Consider the following 25,081-nt stretch of genomic DNA (forward strand, 5'->3'; position numbering starts at 1 on the left):
GGAGGAGAAATTGAGTATTGTGGGCTTCGTGGCAGGGGTAATTAATACTGCGGCAAAGATTGAGGGTAGAACAGATAGAACAAAGATGATTGTTAGGATAGCGGTTCAACATCTGGGTATGGAAGGTCTGACATTGGAGGAGGTGGTTAGGGAATTGAATAAGGGGGCAGCGGGTGACCAAGGTGTACAGAGTCAGGCAGCAGGGGGCAAGGAGTGTCTCGCAGAGGGGGGCTCAATTGGGAAGTAGCAGCGTTAGTTGCACTCCAAGAAGGTGAGGGGAATTGGGTTTTGTAGGAGGTAAAGGATACCAGTAGATGGCGGCACATACCCTAACAAGTGGTCGGCCGCCGTTAAACCTCAATAAGAAGAGAAGAAGTCTTCTTGGCCCCAACATCTACACAACACGTGTAGCCCACATAACCTGTCTGGAACAAGGCAATAAGGAGGATAAACCACCTGAAAGTGCTCTGCAGAAGGAGGCACAGTGATTAGAATATGAAAGCTACTTAAAACCACTCTGACTATTCTACCCCCACCTGGAGCAATGTGGCAAATTCACACATAAAAAAAACCCAAATAACACAGAATCTAGCTATAAAAAAAGACAGGTATGGGCTAATAGACAATAATGTTCACCAGTCAGCTCGGCTGAGAACACTCAAATAAAGAATAGTTGTCCTGGGAAGTAGATTTGCATTCAAATCAGTTGATAAACCTCACTGATGCAACACACCAATCTCTGTTTAACAAATATGGAAACGATTGATTGAATACTTTAGATTTAGATACAGATTGCAGAATGGGTACAATACAGTACGGCTCAATACACACAATTGTTAAGGGGTGCAGACCAGAGAAATACTTTCGTCTTGCATACATCAGTGTCCCCCATTTTCAATTCATAATGACATTTATGACATACACAACATACAAATATGTATCATGATTCATGACATAGATACACAGTAGTTACATTTATGACATACAAGATATGCAAATATACAGTACTGTTAAACAGAGATCCTAACAGATAATATATACATAATTATGAGGGCTGCTGATGACTCCTAACATCCTATCACGTTTTTAATAATGCTGTAAAGTTAAGTAAAAATGCATTTCAATATGAATTTAACAAATTAAACATGCATTTAACTATTAATTCTAAATGTACCAGTCTGACTGACATACCAGTTTATCATACATCATGTTTCACATATATGTATTTATTTTGTGTGCGATGGTCACTTTTTGTAACTTTTGGTTGTTACTGTTAACTCTCCAAGAGTGTGTGTAACCAGAAGTTATAGATGCTATTAAAGGCCCATAGCAAACAGCTGCATGTGGAGCCAACTAGATGGCCTCAACCCAACCCTGACCTTTAACGTAACAAAAACTCAATTTCCCTTCCAAAATCAGTTAAATCCTAAATTCAAACTTCTCCAATCTGAAAATCTATTGAAGGCTCTTGTTCCACCTAGTAGAGCACTTACTCCATCTGGTGGTGAAACCCAATATGACAGGCAGCATCCTAGACATGGTCCAGGAAAAACAGAACAACAATACATAGGGATATGTTTATTCATTTGTCACCCGACCTGACTTTACTGATCAATGGGATAACTCTCTCAAAACAAAGTGGGTGGCTCTGAAAAGAGCCTTTGGGTGAATACAGGTTAGATGGACAGGGGAGTTTACTTGGAGCTGGTGTACTTGGTCACAGCCTTGGTTCCCTCCAAATAATACAGAATCTAGCTATAAAAAAGACAGGTATAGGCTATATAAATATACAATAATGTTCACCAGTCAGCTGGGCTGAGAACACTCAAAGAAAGAATGGTTGTCCTGGGAAGTAGATTTGCATTCAAATCAGTTGATAATCCTCACTGATGCAACACACCAATCTCTGTTTAACAAATATGGAAACGATTGATTGAATACTTTAGATTTAGATTCAGATTGCAGAATGGGTATTGGGTACAATACAGTATGGCTCAATACACACAATTGTTAACCGGATGCAGACCAGAGAAAGACTTTCTTCTTGTTTACATCAGGGTCCCCCATTTTAAATTCATCATAACATTTATGACATACACGACATACAGATATACAGTACTGTTACATCCAGACATTTATGACATACAAGAACAAAACAAGAACTTCATGATTTATTTATTCAACTCTCCCAATCTCCCTTTTTCCTTTCTATAATACATTTTTAAATGACTAATCAATCAAGTTGTTTAAAGTCGTGATGAAGAGGAATCATTGTAAAATTGTGCTCTGAATAATGTATTTCCCTTGCCTGGCTCCACTTCAGAGTATTATACTAAAACGGAAACCTGCCACAGCCTCTACACAACCAACTGGAACTACATTGATGCTCCAAAAACAATAAATATCTGTAAAATAGCAACTGAATGGATGTTAAATACTTGGAAAGAAATGTACAAGGACGGCATGATTGATCTTTTCTCCCGAGTGATGTGTTTGAGTCTGTTAATGACATTATATGAATGAAGCCCCTCAAACTAGTTCAGCATGAAACCAGATGGAAATCTGTGGTCGCTGAGCTGATTCCTCTCACTACCTGCCCTCAATGAGAGAAGGGGCAGAAAAAGGCTATTGACCCTTAACTCTGCGTTATATGTATGATTGGAACATGTATATTATGGGTGTATGGTCATGGGTTACTTTTTAGCTGTTGTTGATTGTTGCAACATTGAGTTGAAAACCAGTTTGTCATCTTGAATTTTAAACTACCAATAAATAATGTCCTATTGTCTCAGTGTATGAACCTGTGCGGTTACATTGTTGCTCCTAAAATAAAATATGGGCAAAATAGCAAAGTTGATATGACATAAATTAAGCATCTGGTACAGATAGAAATGTATTGACTCCAGAGAGAAAATCCTTGTTAATTACAGCACCATGAAATATAAATGAAAATATAGCAATACGGCGCCTTATGGACTGCTACCTTATTTCATTGAGCTGTAATTAACACACAAGACACAGATGACCATATTCAAAGTACTTTACTCAACTGTAAAACTTTGAATTTCCCTATCGAGGTCAATGTAATGTGTTGCATCATGGGGGTCAGCCCTATGGTCCCACAGCCCCAGATTTTTTTTTCACTCAAAATTTAGGGCCTATGTTCCCACATTTCTAAGATGCTTCTCAAAATGAGGCCCCATGTTCCCGGACGAACCTACTACGAGAGGACAACCTTGTTGCCCATATATGCGCATGTCCAGAGTTAATTATATTGTATACAGTTTAAACTGCCTTTTTATTAAATGCTTACTTCTCCACTGTAATATAATTGTGAGATGCATGTATTATACTGCCTGTGCCTCCCCTCCTGCTATGATAACGAATGTCCCCAAGGGGATCAACAAATATGTTATATGCAGTCTGTTCAGATATGCTAGTCTAAATATCAGAATTAAAGTGATGATTTTAGTATATCTGGCATGTTGAATTAATAAGTTAATAGAATGTACTTTTCATGATTACGGTGGTGGCTCTTAAAAGAGCCTTTGGGTTATGACTGTAGAAAAACAAAAGCAGATTTAAGCGCGCTCTCCACGGATGCGGCGGGCCAGCTGGATGTCTTTGGGCATGATGGTCACCCTCTTGGCGTGGATGGCGCACAGGTTGGTGTCCTCAAACAGACTGACCAGGTAAGCCTCACTGGCCTCCTGAAGAGCCATGACAGAAGAGCTCTGGAAGCGCAGGTCGGTCTTGAAGTCCTGGGCGATTTCTCTGACCAGGCGCTGGAAAGGCAACTTGCGGATCAGCAACTCGGTGGACTTCTGGTAACGACGGATCTCTCTCAGCGCCACGGTACCGGGCCTGTAACGATGTGGCTTCTTCACGCCGCCGGTAGCCGGTGCGCTCTTACGGGCAGCCTTGGTGGCGAGCTGCTTCCTTGGGGCTTTGCCACCGGTGGACTTACGAGCGGTCTGCTTAGTTCTTGCCATTATGAGAAACTATCTTTTGTTCTTCAATCGAAGAAGAATAATACGCTGCTTTGCCGAAACTCTGGCCTTATATTACTAACGTGGAGGGGCAGTCGTTTCTGATTGGTCTCCGCTCTGGGAGCTCGTTATTCCGCCTACATCTCACGCGAGGATTGGAGGACTCGTCTTTTGGAAAAACCGCCAAGAAAACGTCTTTCCTGATTGGGTGAGAAAACACAAGCCCGAAAATAAAACACGACTCTCCAACTCACTGCATTCATTGTCTAACTCGTTTAGCTAAAGATAATTATAAACATGTCTGGAAGAGGAAAGACCGGAGGAAAGGCTAGAGTTAAGTCCAAGACTCGCTCATCTCGCGCCGGGCTTCAGTTCCCCGTGGGTCGTGTCCACAGACTGCTGCGTAAAGGCAACTATGCGCATCGTGTTGGAGCCGGTGCCCCGGTTTATCTGGCGGCTGTGCTGGAATATCTGACCGCTGAGATCCTGGAGTTGGCTGGAAACGCTGCCCGTGACAACAAGAAGAGTCGTATCATCCCCCGTCACCTGCAGCTGGCCGTGCGTAACGACGAGGAGCTCAACAGACTGCTGGGAGGAGTGACCATCGCTCAGGGTGGTGTGCTGCCCAACATCCAGGCTGTCCTTCTGCCCAAGAAGACCGAGAAGGCTGCTAAGCCTGCCAAGAAGTAAATTATATAGCCTCTTCGACAAACTCCACAAAGGCTCTTTTCAGAGCCACCCACCTCTTCTTGAAAATGCAATATTTCCAATATTTCCGTCAAAATACAATTTGTAACTTACGTTGTCTCGCTACCTCGGACATAAATGTACGACGATAAACACGTAATGCATAACATTTGACCGTGTTCACTAATGGGTACAGTGCTGTTTAGAAGTAATGTTTAGTGTGTTGTCTGTCTGCAGTGTTTTTGTCCCTGTTTTGAAGGCTTAACGATATAATGTAAAATTATAAATGGCATGTCATAGCGGTCAAGTGATGATTAATTTGAACTGAGAAACATAAATAGTAAGGCCGGGTTATATATACATATTACAGCATGCACGAACATAAATTGACATAATGACAGCAATTTGTGTATTTCCACAATTGTTGGGGCTCAACTCGTAAACTACCTGAAGCGGTGCGACTCGTTCAGACCATTTTCTTTACCTGCCAATGTTGCTGGTCTGGATCACTAATCACATTATAAATAAATGGGTAGAACTACAAGTCGTGTTTTGTAGCCGTGCCTGTTTCATATAAATAGTGGGGGTCCATAAAAGAGCCTTTTGTGAGACAATGTTCCACTTGTTCTGTATACTATAATGGTTGCTTGTGTAGATATTTAATGTGAGGTAGTGGGAAACATAATTATGTGCCAACATATGATCCAAACCAGTCTGAATAAAGTTACAATAATGTGCTGTGTGTCTACTAATGGGCCATCACCCATAGTCATTCCAATAGTGTCATAGCGGTCATTTACGCACGGACATACATGCACCATAAATGATAGCAATTTATGTATTTCCACAATAAAGGGCTCAACTCGTTGCGGTAAAGTTGCGTTAGTAGGACCCACTAATAAAAACAATCAACATTCTCCAATTAAGAACCTATATCTGATCTATATTTTATAGTTTTTTTGTGGTATATTCTCCATATTTATATAATATTATAAAGTTGCATTTGCTTTGTTGCCATGCTGGAAGTAACTCGTGGAAATCAACCATCCCAAAAGTAATACTAAGTTATATACTTCGATAAGCCCACTTCACTTCCAGACAGTAGAGTACAATAATTGCTTTTCATGGAAGAAGTGGGTGGCTCTTAAAAGAGCCTTTTGTTTAATCAAAGACAACGTTCTGTTCAAACGCTTATCTCTTCTTGGGAGCTGCCCTCTTAGCTGCTATGGGCTTGGCAGCCTTCTTAGCTGGGGCCTTCTTGGGTGCAACAGGCTTTGTCGCCTTCTTTGGGCTCTTGGCTGCTACCTTCTTGGGACTCTTGGCCGCTACCTTCTTGGGACTCTTGGCGGCTACCTTCTTGACTTTCTTGGGAGACTTCTTGGCGGCAGCAGGCTTCTTCGTTGCTGCCTTCGCGGGCTTTTTGGCCACGACAGGTTTCTTGGCTGCTGGCTTCTTGGCTTTCGGAGCGGCTTTCTTTGCGGGCTTTTTGGCTTTAACCTCAGCCTTGTTGATCTTGAAAGAGCCGGAGGCTCCGGTACCCTTGACCTGGACCAGGGTTCCCTTAGTCACCAGACTCTTGACAGCAGTCTTAACGCGGGCCTTGTTCTTGTCCACGTCATAGCCGCCGGCAGCCAGAGCCTTCTTTACGGCAGCCAGAGACACACCGCTCCTCTCTTTAGAAGCAGACACTGCCTCGACGACCAGGTCACTGACGCTGGGACCTGCCTTCTTGGGTCTGGGAGCTGCCTTCTTCTTAGCGGCCTTAGCCGGAGCGGCGGGAGCTGGAGCTGGAGCGACTTCTGCCATCTTCTCTCGTTCTGTCTCAGATTCAACACAAGTAGAATTATGATATTGAAGCTCAGTCAGAGGGCTGGTCTTAAACACTACATGAGAGCCATGTAGACTCAACCCACCCTGTCCTCCTCTGTGCTGCCAAAATGCTCTGCCGCTTGTGTTTTCTCCTCGCCACAAAAGAGCAAAAATACACAACTATGAATATTGCAGGAATTTAACGCCAAATGGGTCAGCAAGCCGACATATGTGCCATCAGAATTAAACCATTTGGAGACCCCTGGTGTGTTTGTGGACGCTTCAAACCACCAATTTGCGCCTTCACCATGGTGCGCAGCTATACCTTTCTCTGTTATTTATGTCTCACAATTCTTTAGATTGCATTATAATCCGACATAATCTCGTTTTGCAGCGAACCGAGCTACCTGACTAGAGACTGGGAGCAAGAATAGTAATCTGGGGTGACGCGTTTTGTTTTAAATGGATGCTTTGTCGGTGTTGGTAAACACACTGTTGCTGGTGGCCTGTAGCGTGGGTCACCTCGACTTCGTATGAGGGATGATCACCACCTTAGATCAGAGGAAGGTTTCACGTGGCCTATATTAATTACAGCTAACATTTAATGAATTAATGTTGCAAAACATTTCATAACTCACACAAGAAGCGTAGCTACATTTTCCTTTGGGGGGGGGCTAGTTTGTTGGGTACTTTAGACTGCTGCATGCTTGTTGACAATACATGCTTTTTGGGCATTGCTGATCTGCTGTGTTTCTGATTCAAGTCTGCTACACTGAACACTTAGCACAATAAATAATAACGGCATTGGTCTATTTAAAGTATATTTCAATAGTTTAAATAGACATAGTAGATTCATAATGAATCATCATATCACCAAACATAAACGCACCATATCAACATGTTCTGCATTTCCACAAAAGAGGCCTTGCACGGAATGTTTGTGTAGTAAAGGCAATGGAATGGTTGCTATGTATAAATTATATGTATAGATTATCATATCAACACATAGTGTTGTGTCTTATTACTGAATGTTATAAAGAAGTCACAACGGAACAGTAATATCATGCTTTTCAGAAGTGTTTTACCGACTACCACTGCACACAAATTAGGAATTTTCTTTTTAAAGTTGTTACCAACGGTTACAGGCAGCCATACTGGAAGAAACAGAAGAACACAAACATTACAGTTTGTGTTTAGCCTAATAGGTCAGATATACAGGCCTCTATTGTTAGGGCTCAACTCATTGTGAAGTACAGGATATTAGAATGTGGTGCAGTAGGCTGCCAGCTACATTTTTGATACATTCAGAAGAAATAGCTCAAGGAATGAAACATACTATGTTGTCAGAGTCATACTTGTATTATTATCTTGTACCACAGTGAGGTACTGATACATGTAGCTCATGGTGAGACCATGTCGGTCTGTGTCATCTGTTTATGATCAGTAAAAATAACCCAAACAAGAGGATGGAGACGACTCAGCACCATCAGAAAACATCTCTCACCTTATAAATGTATACTGGAATTTCCATGATTAAAAGTTATGCCAAATGCATGCAAAAAGGATTATGCAGCTGTATGTACAAACAGATGTGTATATGAATGTGTGTGTGTATATATATATTGTAAGTCAAAGCAGTGACAGATGTCACCAAGAGAGCTATTGATTGATTGAAAACTTTATTAACAGATTGCAGAATGGGTACAGTACAGCTCAATACATACAATTGTTAAGGGGATGCAGACCAGAGAAAGACTTTCATCTTGTTTACATCAGGGTCCACCATTTTCAATTCATCATAACATATAATACACGAATTACAGATAGACAGTACTGCTACATCTATACATTTATGACATACCAGATTTGCAAATACAGTACTGTTTGTGATACAAAAATAGTCTAGAAACGAGATTTGACGTAGAAACTGTACATTGCGCTATCAAGGTGCACAAAATAATTGTCTTGGAAAAATGCAGTTTCATGTCGATTATTGCTTGGCTTAATTAATATCAAGTGTGGCTATGGAGTTTTGCTAAGAGAATATACAGTTGGGTTATTATGGCTTTGCGAGCAAATAGTTTCCTGTGAGCGGGAAATGTGCGACAAAGCCTCTCAACCAATCGTATACAAGAAGCCACGCAGCTATCCTTGCACAATTTGACCGGAGTGGGGGGGGGGGGGGGGTTGGGTAGGAGTGGGGGGGGGGGGGGGGGGGGGGGGGTTTGGGTAGGAGGGGTGGGTGGGGGACACTGTACAACTGTACAAACAACACTGTACATTGGATTATTGACAAGACCATACTTGGTAATTTACTGTACATTGGAGGGGGTTGTGTTCGGACATTTACAGGGGCCAGTTTCGAGTTGCAGTCTCCCTTAGGTGTTTTTTGAGAGTGTTTTTGAAAGTGGGTAGTGATTCACATTCACAGCTTTGGGTAGGGCGTTCCACATTGATGTGGCATAATTGCAAAACGTGTTTAGTCCCTTGTTTGAGCCGAATCTGGGTTTAACATGATTTGTGGAGCTCCCTCTGGTGTTGTGATCGTGGTATTCACTGACCTTTGGGAAGTATTTTGTCATGTACATGGGTACCTTGGTCGTGTAGTGTATCTTGTAGACCAGGCCCATTGCAAGTTGCTGTACTCTGTCGTGACGAGGTGTCGTGACACAGTGTCGTCTACTCTAAGCCATCCTAGATTGTCAAAGTGGGCAGGGGTGAGGTGGGTTCTAGGAGTAAGGTCAAGCCGTAGTCTGACCAGTTTGTTTTGAGATGTTTGTAATTTTGTTTTTAGCGCCTTTGAGGTGCTTTGGTACCATGAGGTGCAAGCATAGTCGTAGTACCCTTGAATGAGTGCTCCTGCTAGAGTCTTCAGGGTATTCTTGTTTACCAGTGAGGAGATCCGGTACAAGAATCGAGTTTGTTGGTTGACTTTTTTTATTACATTGGATGCCATTTTGTCACAGGAAAGATTTGCCTCTAGGATGGAACCCAGGTAGGTAATATCTTCTTTCCTTGTGATAATATTGTCACCCACTGTAACTGAGAAGCCGTCGGTCTTGCTGAGTTTGTTATTTGAACCGAAGAGAATGGACTCTGTTTTGCCCATGTGTAATGATAGTTTGTTATCAGCGAGCCATATGCAGATTTTGCCTAGTTCTGAGCTGAGGGTTTTTTCAACCTGTAACTTGTTCTTGTCAGAGACCAGCAGGGCTGAGTCGTCCGCAAACAGGAACAAGTTGCAGTCACAAGCTGACGACATGTCATTTGCATAGTGTATTTATACCTATAACACTGTAGATACATCTGATCAGCATTACAATACTCTGTATAGTACTCATTTATTATACTTCAGTTTAATCCTTTTGCACTGTTACATTTGTACTCTAGAAAGACGCCAATTTATTTTCATTGTACTATATAAAGACAATTCATTTTAATCTAATCTGATCTAAGATAGTGAAATTAAAACGAATTGGCTGGAACGCTCTCGACGAATGTAAATATAAGGAATCAAACAAGGCACCTATTGTAGAAGCAAACATTTTCTCCGCAAATATTCTATATGTAATTCCGATTAAATTTATTCCTTAAGAGGTGATGTCATTATTAGTTGCTCCCAGGTCGAAACTATGTGGAGAGGACGACAGTATACATTTAACTTATAATAGGCATGGTTATAGATGTTGCAGTATTGTATTGCTTTCTCGGTAATAGGTGGGTGGCTCTGAAAAGAGCCTTTGTGGGGTTTGTCGAAGAGGCAAAATAATTTACTTCTTGGCAGCCTTCTCGGTCTTCTTGGGCAGAAGGACAGCCTGGATGTTGGGCAGCACACCACCCTGAGCGATGGTCACTCCTCCCAGGAGTTTGTTGAGCTCCTCGTCGTTACGCACGGCCAGCTGCAGATGGCGGGGGATGATACGGCTCTTCTTGTTGTCACGGGCAGCGTTTCCAGCCAACTCCAGGATCTCAGCGGTCAGATATTCCAGCACAGCGGCAAGATAAACCGGGGCACCGGCTCCAACACGATGAGCATAGTTGCCTTTACGCAGCAGTCTGTGGACACGACCCACGGGGAACTGAAGCCCGGCACGAGAGGAGCGAGTCTTGGCCTTAGCTCTGGCCTTTCCTCCGGTCTTGCCTCTTCCAGACATGTTTATTATTCTCTCACGTTAAACGAGTTAGAAATTGAATGCAGTGAGTTGGAGAGTAACCTTTTATAGTCAAGCTTGTGTTTTCTCACCCAATCAGGAAAGATGTTTTGTTGGCGGTGTTTCCAAAAGACCAGTCCTCCAATAACCTCGTTCCCAGTTGTATCTCCGTGAAGTCCTCCAATAACCATGTGAGGTGTAGGCGGAGTAACGACCTCACAGAGAGGAGACCAATCAGAAACTGCTGAGCCTCCGCGTTATAATAATATTATAAGGCCAGAGTTTCGTCACACCAGCGTATTATTCTTGTTGAAGTGAAGACTAAAACGTAGTTTCTCATAATGGCCAGAACTAACTAACAGAACTGATCTAATAGTTATCGATTACACTGCTGACAAGTAATACATATGACCCTATATGGTTAAATATAAATACAATCCGAACTATCATGTTTGCTCCTTGTCTGGAGCCTGCATGCTTTCCCCATTTCCAAAATGGTTTCGTCAGTGTGGTCCTGAAATAGGTTAGCGCCCTTTAGATTTCCAGTGCCTACAAGTAGCGAATCCACGCTTCCAAACAAAAATGTTTATTTTATTTGTTCCTTTAGGGATTTACATACCTGTACATATTCCTTTCCTACTCTTATTGGTTACCCTGCTTGCCAGTATGTACTATAGTGTCTTTATAGCTGTATCACTGTACATATTAATACTACAACTCTGTACAGTACATACATCTGCTTAGCACTATTACTCAGTTGTACTCATTTATATATTTTATAGAGTTTATTCACCTGTATACCATTACTATTGCATTTAACTGTTATATTTGCACTATAGTTTGATGCCTTCTTTACACATTGTACTGTAATTGCATTGTATGATGTCAATAGATGTGTTGTACAAATAATCTTGAGGCATATCAATTTAATTTAAATGTTCAGGAAGCCCCGCCGTGAGATGAGACTAGTGTACTAGTCACTGAAACGACTTTCACGTAGTCTTCACCATTGAAATCACCACATAGTTATTAATTTCTACATATATGTACACGCTGTATAGTTACATGGCAATTCCAATGCAGGAATTACCTAGCAACGTCAGGAACCGTAGGAATTGCATAAGTGACTGAATTAAATTAAATGCTAAATCAACAAATGGTGCTATGCCCGAGACAACTCAGTTTAATACTTTGCACAAATAAACGTATGTGGAGTGTGCTCATTCAGTCACAATGTGGGTGGCTCTGAAAAGAGCCTTTGGGTTTTGGATAGTTAGGCTTGAATAGAAGTCTAGCCGCCGAAGCCGTACAGAGTGCGTCCCTGTCTCTTCAGAGCATAGACCACATCCATGGCTGTGACGGTCTTCCTCTTGGCGTGCTCGGTGTAGGTGACGGCATCACGGATCACGTTCTCCAGGAAGACCTTCAACACACCGCGAGTCTCCTCGTAGATCAGACCGGAGATACGCTTCACTCCGCCACGGCGAGCCAGACGACGGATGGCGGGTTTGGTGATTCCCTGGATGTTGTCACGAAGCACTTTGCGGTGACGCTTAGCGCCTCCTTTACCAAGTCCCTTACCTCCCTTTCCTCTTCCACTCATTGTAACGTATGTAAGGAAACAAACGAATGTAGCAACTGGCCAACCGCCTGCTTCTTTGAACCCTCTCTGAGGACGTGGTTGAGACCACGAAGTGCGCAAGGACAAATGTGGAGGGAGGGTTTGAGGTTTACGTCTGAACATGTTTTGAGGAAGTGTTGTTTTCCCAATACAATGCATCATCCTGAGACCCAGGGGGAAAAGTGTTGTCACTTGTATTTTTTTTAAAACATTTAACATAATATATATATTTTTTTTTACTTAACTCTATTCATATTTTACAAAATGTGCACTGTAGTGCACCACCCGACTTCATTGATCGTAGAACAAAAAGAATCATAGGATTATTTTTAAATTATGAAAATTGCATCCACTTCACATTGTCTTTTTACTGGCCAAAAGTGTGTGTGACAATGAAGAAAAGAAAACTTCTAATTTGATTCTTCTGAATTGTTCCTGTAGCAGGCAGGCCCCTTTTCTGAAGTAGACCAGTGTTCCTCTGGGAACCGTGTCAGTCAAGTACATGACTGAATTACCACCTATTCTCATCTGTTAATCTGTGTCATTCTTCCATGTTTGCTCTGATTAAAAACCTCAGATCCCTACATTTGGTTTTGGCCCATGAAGCCGTCTTTATCAACTTCATGTGGCTCAGTGCATTGCTACTGAGATATATTGTTTGTATATGTGATATAAATGGATGCTTGTGCCTTGCTAGTGAAATATATTGTTTTTATGTGATATAAATGCATGCTTGTGCGTTGCTACACTGAGATAGTCTCATGTATCTGCCATGACCGACTACCTTGTTGTTGTTGTCCTTACAGTATGCTATGCTGTAATTTGACCAGAACAAAGCTTCTTTGTGGGTATTGTACTAATATTTCATAACTGTCCTTTCAGAAAGCACTGCCGAGTGCCCGGAAGTAATATGGCCGACCAGCACAACCTCCACAGCACTTCCTGTTTGGCGATTGCGCCGATCGGCCACCAGATGGCGCTCCTGAACCGCCAGAGAGCTCAGTGGGTCCTCCTGGTGGATCTCAGGCCAGCGGAGGGGAAATATGAATCCGATCACAGATTTTTGAAATATTGATATTAAAGACGCTGTAAAGCGTCCTTCGGCAACTTGAGCATGGCCGGGAATGACGCTGTAAAGCGTTTCCCGGCAGTTAAAGTGTTAACAACGGTCGCTTTCTCCTAGAAATACAAACGTAGCGAAACAATGCAAAACAGATGATTCCAAACCAAACGCAATACCTAGTGTTGTAGCCAATTTGATGATTTTACCGTGGTTACTTTATTGTATGAAGGTGCTGTGTTATTGTGAAGGTGTTATGAGATTATTGACTAATGAGCTGGGCAGGTGGCATAGGCGGGGCTCAGATGATCTCGGGCACAGCCTATTTGTATGTGTCACAGGTGCGCAGCGGGAGGGAATTGGGAAACGCCACAGGGAAGCCACACAGTTTTTCAACCGTGCGTGTTCTGTTTGTTTTCAGTAGTTTTGAGTTATTTTCTGGCTTATTTTGCAAGACAAGTTTAAACAGTTTAAACACCCAGTTTATGTTATGCTTTATCCATCCTGCAAGCAAAAATAAAACCTCTTAAATGCACTCAACGAGACGACCTGATTTACTGTCAACAGCACTTCGCGTTGGAAAGAGCTTCATACCACTGGCATCTTTTTGCTGTTCGGTTGCCCTTACACCTAGTGATTAATGCAACAATCAGCCACAACACGCAACCGAGCACCTTCCAGGTGGAGTTCTGAGGACGGCTACTGCAGCCTGTTGGCAACAGAACAGTCCATTAAGGATGTTTTGTTCGGGGGGGAAAGCTTCTTTTACACCTGTTGGCTTCTCTGACTCGACATGCAGTTCCTCTCAGGCAGTGAAACCACACATGTCCAGAACGTAAACCTACTAAAACATTTGAACAGGCCTGATATATCTTGACCTTAAAGGCACTAAAAACAAGATTACAAACATCACAAAACAAACTGGTCAGACTACTGCTTGACCTTACTCCTAAAACCCACCTCACCCCTGTCAATTTTGACAACCTAGGATGGCTTAGAGTAGACAACAGAGTACAGCAACTTGCAATGGGCCTGGTCTACAAGATACACTACACCACTAAGATACCCATGTACATGTCAAAATACTTCACAAAGGTCAATCAATACCACGACCACAACACCAGAGGGAGCTCCACAAATCATGTTAAACCCAGATTTGTCTCAAACAAGGGACTAAACACCTTTCGCAATTATGCCACAACAATGTGGAACGCCCTACCCACAGCTGTAAAGGAATGTCAATCACTACCCACTTTCAAAACCGATCTTAAAGAACACCTACGGGAGGCTGCAATTAGAAACTGGCCCCTGTAAATGTACAAACTCCCCCTCCCACTCACCCACAACTACCCCCCCCCCCCACCCCACCACCTCCAATGTACAGTTTCCCCTCCACCCCTCCTACCAACCTCCTACCTACCAACCTCCTCCAATGTAGTTTCTTCGTCAAATGTATATACTCTCTTTTTTAGACTCTTCTTGTATCACAAACAGTACTGTATTTGTAAATCTGGTATGTCATAAATGTATAAATGTAGCAGTACTGTCTCTCAAGTTTCAAGTTTCTTTAATAGTTGTCATACAGAAGTACAGAATACTTTTATACAAAATGCTTCTTACTGTTTGTTACGCTCCAGAGACTGTGCAAGACAAGATAAGTATGAAATAAAATAACATAGTATAGCATGTAAATTAGAAGTAAAAAAATGAGGTCACAGTGTTCAGTATAGGCATATGTACAATGTTCGATGCAGAGTAGACGTAACTGAGTTACCATATAATATACAATACTGTGTAGTGTACTAATATACAATACTATATAGTGCAAGGCAGAAATAGGATGAGGTGCAATTTAGGTACAATTTACAGTAGGTGTACGAGTTGTAGTGCAAATCCTTTATCAATAAATATAAAGTGTGTTTGTGTGATCTAAAGTGTGGAGAGTGGGTGCTGCAGTGTGTTGTTTGTTTAAGTGAGTGTGTGCGTGTGGGTGTGTGTGCTGTGTGCATTTGATGGTTGTTGCATAGTGTTTATTGTTCGTTTAGCAGCCTGATGGCCTGGGGATAGAAGCTTCTTCTGAGTCTTTCTGTGCTCGCCTTAACACTCCGGTATCGCTTGCCTGACCGCAGCAGTTCAAAGAGGCAGTTGTTCGGGTGGCTCGAGTCCTTAATAATTCTCTTAGCCTTCCCCTTGCACCGCTTGTTGTAAATGTTCTGGAGGGTGGGAAGCCCCCCTCCAATTGTGCGTTCGGCTGAACGTGTCACTCTTTGTAGTCTGCTACGGTCTTGTGCAGTGCTATTCCCAAACCAGGAGGTGATGTTGCCAGTCAGGATGCTCTCTATTGTACATGAGTAGAAGTTCCTAAGGATCTTCTGACTGACTTGGAACTTCCTTAGGCGCCTGAGGAAGTAGAGGCGTTGTCGTGCCTTCTTCACAACACTGTCAATGTGTGTGGTCCATGTCAAATCCTCGGATATGTGGGCTCCGAGGTACTTGAAACTGTTCACTCTCTCAACCGGTGCCCCGTCGATGCTGAGGGGGCTGTAGTCATTGACCCCCGACCTCCTGAAGTCCACAATCATCTCTTTTGTTTTGCTGACGTTCAGGGAGAGGCAGTTCTCCTGACACCACTGTGACAGGTTCTCTACCTCTTCCAGGTAGGCCCTTTCGTCGTTGGCAGAGATCAGGCCCACCACTACTGTGTCATCAGCAAATTTGATGATGGTGTTGTTGTTCCGCTGTGCTACGCAGTCATGTGTGTACAGGGAGTAGAGGAGGGGGCTCAGAACACAGCCCTGGGGGGCCCCTATGTTGAGCGTGATGGATGAGGAGGTGCAGTTGCCTGCTCTTACCACCTGGGGTCTGCCCGTCAGGAAGTCCAAGACCCACTGGCAGAGGTCATAGTTCAAGCCCAGGTCCCTGAGCTTGGCTATGAGTTTGGAGGGGACTATGGTATTGAATGCTGAGCTGTAGTCGATGAACAGCATTCTCACATAGTTCCCCTGCCTCTTGTCCAGGTGTGATGCTGCTGTGTGCAGCACATGGGCTATGGCGTCCTCCGTGGACCTGTTGGGGCGATATGCAAATTGCAGAGGGTCCAGGTTGATGGGGAGGGAGGAACAGATGTAGCCCTTCACTAGCTTCTCAAAGCACTTCATGGCTATGGAGGTGAGGGCTGTATGTCATGTATGTCATAAATGTCATTATGAATTGAAAATGGGGGACCCTGATGTAAACAAGACAAAAGTCTTTCTCTGGTCTGCATCCCCTTAAAGGAAAACTCCAACATTTTGGGAAATTAGCTTATTTAACATCTTCCCTGGAGTTAGACAAGAAGATACATACCTTTTTTGTCTCTGTGCGTGCATTTAGCTTTGGGAACAGTCGCTCCGTTAGCATAGCTTAGCTTCATCACTGGAAGTGAGGGAAGACAGTAGCCTGACGTTCCCTACAGGTTTGTTGATATTCTCATTCCTTCAAAGGATCCGAACCGATTGAAGTTTATGGATACCATGACTTAAAATCCTCTTACCTTGACGATTAAAAGCCTCCCCAATTTAGAAAACAGTAATCCAATGGCTGGTATTGATAATATAATACTAACTGCTGCACGCTCGGAGCTAACCGGAGCTAACACAGAACAGGATGGTAAAGCAAATATAATGACTTCCTTTCTGGGGTTTTCAAAATAAAAGTGCAATGTTTATAGCAGCGGAAAATGTTTATTTTGTACATTATCTAACGTTAACACGAACCTAAACTAACTTTAGGTTAGTTGTAACGTGTACAAAATAAACGTTTTCCCGCTGCTATAAACGTTGCACTTTTATTTTGAAAACCCCAGAAAGGAAGTCATTATATTTGCTTTACCATCCTGTTCTGTGTTAGCTCCGGTTAGCTCCGAGCGTGCAGCAGTTAGTATTATATTATCAATACCAGCCATTGGATTACTGTTTTCTAAATTGGGGAGGCTTTTAATCGTCAAGGTAAGAGGATTTTTAGGCCCTTGTTACACACACTGTTTTTGTGCTCGTTTTTATATGTTTTTGAATACGTTTGCTGTCCCTTTTACACAGAAATGCGTTTTTTTGGCGGATACGTTGTGGCCCTACTGAAAACGCTAAATTGTGTTTTCCGTTTTGGAGTAGCGCCAAAACTCGCCGACAACAGTCGTGTAATTTGCACGGAGCCATCCCATGCGCAGTAGATACCATCTGCGTGCTGCAGCTATCATGTGTTGTCAAGTTATTGTTATAAGGACCCCAGTCCAAGCTACAACAGTCTGCATTCCCTTAACAATTGTTTGTATTGAGCCGTATTGTATTGTACCCATTATGCAATATGTTAAATAAAGTTTACATCCATTCATTCTGCTAGCATTACCGATTGCATGAGCACTGCCACTGGCTAACATGAGCTAGCGTTAGCTATCAGACCCTGTTAGCTCAAAGCTCCTCTTTCAATCTTAACAAGCATTAAACAAATGGCCCAGTCATCTATTCACCTTTGTTTAATACACACAGTGTTGTCTCTAATATTATCTAGCTACTGATAGCTCCCGATATCATCAGTTTGGTGCTGGCTAACTAGCGTGAGCTAACGTTAGCTTCTAGCCACAATGTTATACTGTTATAATGGCATCTTCCATTCACGTTAGCATGCAGCTAACAATGTAGCAAACAAAGTCACCGATCTTTTTTGAGACTAAACTATCCGCTCTTGGTGGTCACTTGTGTTGATGTTAGTTTTGTTTCATCAACAAATGAGAGAGCAGAACACACAGTGAATGTATCCATTTTGTTTATTGCACTTTTATTACACTTTGCTGAAAAATAAGTGCTGCATGGGTTAATAGGCAAAGATGGTGGCGCCCGCCTTGTTGACATTTTCTTTGTGTGTATTGGCACATTCAAGTTCTGATTGGTTGAAAATTGCCTTCATGTTCGCCACCTACTGCCACCTACTGCTTTGGCAGTGTACTACATCACTGTGCTCCAGGTGACAAAACGAAAGTGTGACTCGCCTCGCTACGTTGCGGCGAAACTCAAAATGAAAATGAAATGAAAATGAAACGAAAGTCTAACCGCAGCCTAAGTCATGGTATCCATAAACTTCAATCGGTTCGGATCCTTTGAAGGAATAAGAATATCAACAAACCTGTAGGGAACGTCAGGCTACTGTCCTCCCTCACTTCCAGTGATGAAGCTAAGCTATGCTAACGGAGCGACTGTTCCCAAAGCTAAATGCACGCACAGAGACAAAAAAGGTATGTATCTTCTTGTCTAACTCCAGGGAAGATGTTAAATAAGCTAATTTCCCAAAATGTTGGAGTTTTCCTTTAACAATTGTGTGTATTGAGCTGTACTGTATTGTACCCATTCTGCAATCTGTTAGGGGAACTCCAACATTTTGGGAAATTAGCTTATTTAACATCTTCCCTGGAGTTAGACAAGAAGATACATACCTTTTTTTGTCTCTGTGCGTGCATTTTAGCTTTGGGAATAAACGCTCCGTTAGCATAGCTTAGCTTCATCACTGGAAGTGAGGCAGGACAGTAGCCTTACAGTGCCTTACAGTGTATTGCAAGGTCTGACATTGACCAATCTTGATATGCATGACCTTGGTGGGCTCTAGGTCAACTCCTGAAAAGGGGGTCAATGTCAGACTTTGCAATCAAAAGTTAGGGGGCTAATAACCCTTGCCATAATTTCAGTGCGCCCCCTAACTTTTGATTGCAAGGTCTGACATTGACCCCCTTTTCAGGAGTTGACCTAGAGCCCACCAAGGTCATGCATATCAAATTTGGTCAATGTCAGACCTTGCAATACACTGTAAGGCACTGTAAGGCTACTGTCCTGCCTCACTTCCAGTGATGAAGCTAAGCTATGCTAACGGAGCGTCTATTCCCAAAGCTAAAATGCACGCACAGAGACAAAAAGGTATGTATCTTCTTGTCTAACTCCAGGGAAGATGTTAAATAAGCTAATTTCCCAAAATGTTGGAGTTCCCCTTTAACACTTTGCGTGCCGCACACGAGATATCTCGGGTTTATTTATAGGTGGTTGAAAGCCACTCACGAGATTTCCCGGATTTTTTTTTTTTTTTAGTGATCTGAAATCATATTGCATCACCCGAGCCTACCCGAGCGGCGCCGGCGATCATTGTGGAAAAAAGCGCCCCCTGTCGTCTCCCAGATGACATAAGGGATTTTGGAATGGACTCAATGAAAATGGATGGGGGAAAAAATCCGGTACTCCACATTTTCCAGTCCACTGATCCAGCCGGGGTTACCAGAGTTCATTCTGGATCCTCTGAACCCCGCTGATCATGGAGTTCTACTGTATCGCGTTGGATCTATACACTTATCGATTTTTTCGAATGGTGATCAGGAATTGGAATATACCAGTTGGATACCATCTGATGTCAGGTAAGGACTCTATGTTATCAGTGTTAGGATAATCAGACTAATTTTGATGAAGTTATAGGCTGTTTTGTGAAATGGACTCTTTCGGTTTCACTGTAAAAGTCTGAGAGGAAATCAACGCGGCGATTATCCGTGCGCGGCCCGAATGTGCTTGCGTGCACGTATAATATTGATCATCTAGCGTTTATTTGAAAACTATTCATAAAAAGGCCGACGAATATCAACGTTGTGGAATATTCCAGTAAAAGACGATTTTCATAGAATGCTCCAGAATGGGCTGTTTTTTTTTCTGAAAACGGGTGCTTTTCTAAATGCTCTGAAACGGAAATAACGCGATAAAAAAACAATCTGCCTTGACAGCACTGACTGGAAAATAGTCTTTGATAATGCGATGGGCAGATTAGACACATAGCCATAATTTAAAACATAGATTAGGCGATATTAACGTTAACATTGGCGCCGATGGTGGCATTCAGGGGGGTAAAAAGGAAAACCCGGCGTGGCACTCAAAGTGTTAATAAAGTTTTCAAGCAAACAATCAAACACAGTATGGCGGCAGGTTTTAAAGGCCGTCCCAGCTCAGGTCACCCGCCGGAGAATAATGCGCCCAGGCCTCTGTAGGTTGGATCGTGCTCAATAATATTATATTTGGAACGGTGCCCTTTTAGAATGGTGTACCAGACGTGATGATGATGTGAGTGAGTGAGTGGTGACGGAGTGATCTCACTATTCACTGAACTTGTACAACTCATGTACAATAGAGAGCATCTTGACCGGCAACATCACCTCCTGGTTTGGGAATAGCACTGCACAAGACCAAAGCAGACTACAAAGAGTGACACGTTCAGCCGAACGCACAATTGGAGGGGGGCTCCCCACCCTCCAGAACATTTACTACAAGCGTTGCAAGGGCATGGCTAAGAGAATCATTAAAGACTCCAGTCACCCGAACAACTGCCTCTTTGAACTGCTGCGGTCAGGCAAGCGATACAGGAGTCTCAAGGCGAGCACAGAAAGACTCAGAAGAAGCTTCTATCCCCAGGCCATCAGGCTGCTAAACGAACAATGAATGAACACTACACAACAACAACCACCAAACGCACATAGCACACACATCCACACGCACACACTCACTTTAAACAAACACACTGTAGCACCCACTCCACACACTTATAGCACACAACCACTTTAAACAAACACACTGTAGCACCCACTCCCCACACTTTATATTTATGGATGAAGGATTGCACTACAACTCGTACACCTTACTGTAAATTGTACCTAAAATTGTACCTCATCCCATTTCTGCTTTGCACTAGATAGTACTGTACATTAGTACACTGCATAGTATTGTGTATTGTATATTATATGGTAACTCAGAACATTGTACATATGTCTATACCGAACACTGACCTCATTTTCTTCTTCTAAATTCATGCTATATTATGTTATTATGTTATTTGATACTATCTTGTCTAGCACAGTCTCTGGAGCGTAACAGTAAGAAGCATTTTGTATGAAAGTATCCTGTACTTCTGTATGACAACTATTAAAGAACTTGAAAGAACTTGAACTTGAACTTGTTCCATGATTTATTCCAAACATGGCCAGTTTTGGGAACGGATCGAGTTTTGTGGTCAACGTTTGGCTGCAGAGAGACTTGGCGCTGCTGCCAGCTGGACTGGACTTGCTTCATGTTGACATGCTGTACTGGGGAGGCTGGAGACAACACAGTGTTTTAGTGAAGCTCGGAGACCAGTTTAACCCTTTCACTGCCACATGACAAGGTTAACCCTTTACTATCACACTACAGACGGTGTGTCGTGTGGCAGTGAAAGGGTTGACCTTCTGTATTGTCGCAGTGAAAGGGTTAACCGTTTTGTAAGCGGCAGTGAACGGGTTAATGCACTCATGATGACACAATGAGACCACAACGCCACACAATAATCATAATATTAATAATCATAATAATAATAATAATAAACAAAAAGAAAAAAAAAGTGGCCTGGGGGATGAAACTGATAGCAGTGAGTGTGACCATGACACAGACGTGTCCTTTCTATCTATTTAAGTTCTATAGCAGTGACTTCCTACACAAAGAGGCGCTGGAGACTTTCCCCGCGCACACAGTCCACACCGCCATCAGCCCTCCTCCTATTTTCACAAAGGGGGGGGGGGGGGGGTAATTCTAATAACCAAATACACGAAAAAAAATACATACAAAGCGTCAGCATATAATCATACAGGTTTACAATGATGTGTTAATCAGGTTTTATACACCAAAACCATTTGCGCATCTAAAAGAATGATGCATGAAATCTGATCAATATATTTTTATAATCTTACCCCTTCCAAAATGGTAATGTTTCCTAGTGGGTGGTTTTAGTATATATATATATATATATAGTTTTTATCTTTATACACCTCACTTGCGCAATATATTGATTAAATAAAGTACAAAATAATCTAAAGGCCCAGGCACGTATGAGGAAACAGAATCTGCTCGTTCTATGGATCATGTGGGTGGCTCTGAAAAGAGCCTTTAGGATTTTGATACAACGCAGTGAGCAGTCTAGCCGCCGAAGCCGTACAGAGTGCGTCCCTGTCTCTTCAGAGCATAGACCACATCCATGGCGGTCACGGTCTTCCTCTTGGCGTGCTCGGTGTAGGTGACGGCATCACGGATCACGTTCTCCAGGAAGACCTTCAACACACCGCGGGTCTCTTCGTAGATCAGACCGGAGATACGCTTCACTCCACCACGGCGAGCCAGACGGCGGATGGCGGGTTTGGTGATTCCCTGGATGTTATCACGGAGCACTTTTCGGTGACGCTTAGCGCCTCCTTTTCCCAGTCCCTTTCCTCCTTTACCTCGGCCACTCATTTTCAAGAATAGATGATGATCGAATGTCTCAGTTGGCCAAACCCATGCGTATTTCAAGTTATCTGAGGACGTTGTTGAGGCCAACGAGCGCCGAGACAAAGTGAGGGGGGAGGGTTTGAGGTTTGGCCAATAGGGTTTCTCTGCAAGTTTGTCTTCTTGGCCCCAACATCTACACAACATGTCTAGCCCACATAACCTGTCTGGAACAAGGCAATAAGGAGGATAAACCACCTGAAAGTGTTCTGCAGAAGGAGGCACAGTGATTAGAATATGAAAGCTACTTAAAACCACTCTGACTATTCTACCCCCACCTGGAGCAATGTGGCAAATTCACACATAAAAAAAACCCAAATAACACAGAATCTAGCTATAAAAAAGACAGGTATGGGCTAATAGACAATAATGTTCACCAGTCAGCTGGGCTGAGAACACTCAAATAAAGAATAGTTGTCCTGGGAAGGAGATTTGCATTCAAATCAGTTGATAATCCTCACTGATGCAACACACCAATCTCTGTTTAACAAATATGGAAACGATTGATTGAATACTTTAGATTTAGATACAGATTGCAGAATGGGTACAATACAGTACGGCTCAATACACACAATTGTTAAGGGGATGCAGACCAGAGAAAGACTTTCGTCTTGCATACATCAGGGTCCCCCATTTTCAATTCATAATGACATTTATGACATACACAACATACAAATATGTATCATGACATAGATACACAGTAGTTACATTTATGACATACAAGATATGCAAATATACAGTACTGTTAAACAGAGATCCTAACAGATAATATATACATAATTATGAGGGCTGCTGATGACTCCTAACATCCTATCACGTTTTTAATAATGCTGTAAAGTTAAGTAAAAATGCATTTCAATATGAATTTAACAAATTAAACATGCATTTAACTATTAATTCTAAATGTACCAGTCTGACTGACATACCAGTTTATCATACATCATGTTTCACATATATGTATTTATTTTGTGTGCGATGGTCACTTTTTGTAACTTTTGGTTGTTACTGTTAACTCTCCAAGAGTGTGTGTAACCAGAAGTTATAGATGCTATTAAAGGCCCATAGCAAACAGCTGCATGTGGAGCCAACTAGATGGCCTCAACCCAACCCTGATCTTTAACGTAACAAAAACTCAATTACCCTTCCAAAATCAGTTAAATCCTAAATTCAAACTTCTCCAATCTGAAAATCTATTGAAGGCTCTTGTTCCACCTAGTAGAGCACTTTCTCCATCTGGTGGTGAAACCCAATATGACGGGCAGCATCCTAGACATGGTCCAGGAAAAACAGAACAACAATACATAGGGATATGTTTATTAATTTGTCACCCGACCTGACTTTACTGATCAATGGGATAACTCTCTCAAAACAAAGTGGTTGGCTCTGAAAAGAGCCTTTGGGTGAATACGGGTTAGATGGACAGGGGAGTTTACTTGGAGCTGGTGTACTTGGTCACAGCCTTGGTTCCCTCCAAATAATACAGAATCTAGCTATAAAAAAGACAGGTATAGGCTATATAAATATACAATAATGTTCACCAGTCAGCTGGGCTGAGAACACTCAAAGAAAGAATGGTTGTCCTGGGAAGTAGATTTGCATAAAAATCAGTTGATAATCCTCACTGATGCAACACACCAATCTCTGTTTAACAAATATGGAAACGATTGATTGAATACTTTAGATTTAGATACAGATTGCAGAATGGGTACAATACAGTATGGCTCAATACACACAATTGTTAACCGGATGCAGACCAGAGAAAGACTTTCTTCTTGTTTACATCAGGGTCCCCCATTTTCAATTCATCATAACATTTATGACATACACGACATACAGATATACAGTACTGTTACATCCAGACATTTATGACATACAAGAACGAAACAAGAACTTCATGATTTATTTATTCAACCCTCCCAATCTCCCTTTTTCCTTTCTATAATACATTTTTAAATGACTAATCAATCAAGTTGTTTAAAGTCGTGATGAAGAGGAAACATTGTAAAATTGTGCTCTGAATAATGTATTTCACTTGCCTGGCTCCACTTCAGAGTATTATACTAACACGGAAACCTGCCACAGCCTCTACACAACCAACTGGAACTACATTGATGCTCCAAAAACAATAAATATCTGTAAAATAGCAACTGAATGGATGTTAAATACTTGGAAAGAAATGTACAAGGACGGCATGATTGATATTTTCTTCTGAGTGATGTGTCAACGTTTGAGTCTGTTAATGACATTATGAATGAAGCCCCTCAAACTAGTTCAGCATGAAACCAGATGGAAATCTGTGGTCGCTGAGCTGATTCCTCACTACCTGCCCTCAATGAGAGAAGGGGCAGAAAAAGGCTATTGCCCCTTAACTCTGCGTTATATGTATGATTGGAACATGTATATTATGGGTGTATGGTCATGGG

General features: G+C 42.3%; 6 protein-coding genes across 6 annotated transcripts in view; all 6 read right to left on the reverse strand.

Annotated features, from left to right (window-relative positions):
- The window catches only part of LOC311241038 (histone H1-like), a gene marked incomplete at both ends in the record, with an annotated part of 359,561 nt that overhangs the window by 330,711 nt on the left and 3,769 nt on the right, over positions 1–25,081 (reverse strand). The gene's annotated exons all lie outside the window — the stretch shown is intronic.
- Positions 3,582–3,992, reverse strand: LOC311239828 (histone H3.2-like; the record flags this gene model as incomplete). Its single annotated transcript, XM_084328278.1, has 1 exon — positions 3,582–3,992. The coding sequence occupies one exon, from the start codon at positions 3,990–3,992 to the stop codon at positions 3,582–3,584; it is 411 nt and encodes a 136-aa protein (XP_084184404.1).
- On the reverse strand, positions 5,868–6,482 carry LOC311239829 (histone H1-like; the record flags this gene model as incomplete). Its single annotated transcript, XM_084328279.1, has 1 exon — positions 5,868–6,482. One exon carries the CDS (start codon positions 6,480–6,482, stop codon positions 5,868–5,870), a length of 615 nt encoding a protein of 204 aa, XP_084184405.1.
- Positions 10,256–10,639, reverse strand: LOC311241053 (histone H2A; the record flags this gene model as incomplete). The annotated part of the gene is made up of 1 exon (XM_084329731.1): positions 10,256–10,639. One exon carries the CDS (start codon positions 10,637–10,639, stop codon positions 10,256–10,258), a length of 384 nt encoding a protein of 127 aa, XP_084185857.1.
- On the reverse strand, positions 11,928–12,239 carry LOC311241071 (histone H4; the record flags this gene model as incomplete). The annotated part of the gene is made up of 1 exon (XM_084329749.1): positions 11,928–12,239. The coding sequence occupies one exon, from the start codon at positions 12,237–12,239 to the stop codon at positions 11,928–11,930; it is 312 nt and encodes a 103-aa protein (XP_084185875.1).
- Positions 22,314–22,625, reverse strand: LOC311241067 (histone H4; the record flags this gene model as incomplete). The annotated part of the gene is made up of 1 exon (XM_084329745.1): positions 22,314–22,625. The coding sequence occupies one exon, from the start codon at positions 22,623–22,625 to the stop codon at positions 22,314–22,316; it is 312 nt and encodes a 103-aa protein (XP_084185871.1).

This window comes from Notolepis coatsorum, assembly GCF_963971535.1.
Source record: "Notolepis coatsorum genome assembly, chromosome: 14".
Lineage (NCBI taxonomy): Eukaryota > Metazoa > Chordata > Actinopteri > Aulopiformes > Paralepididae > Notolepis > Notolepis coatsorum.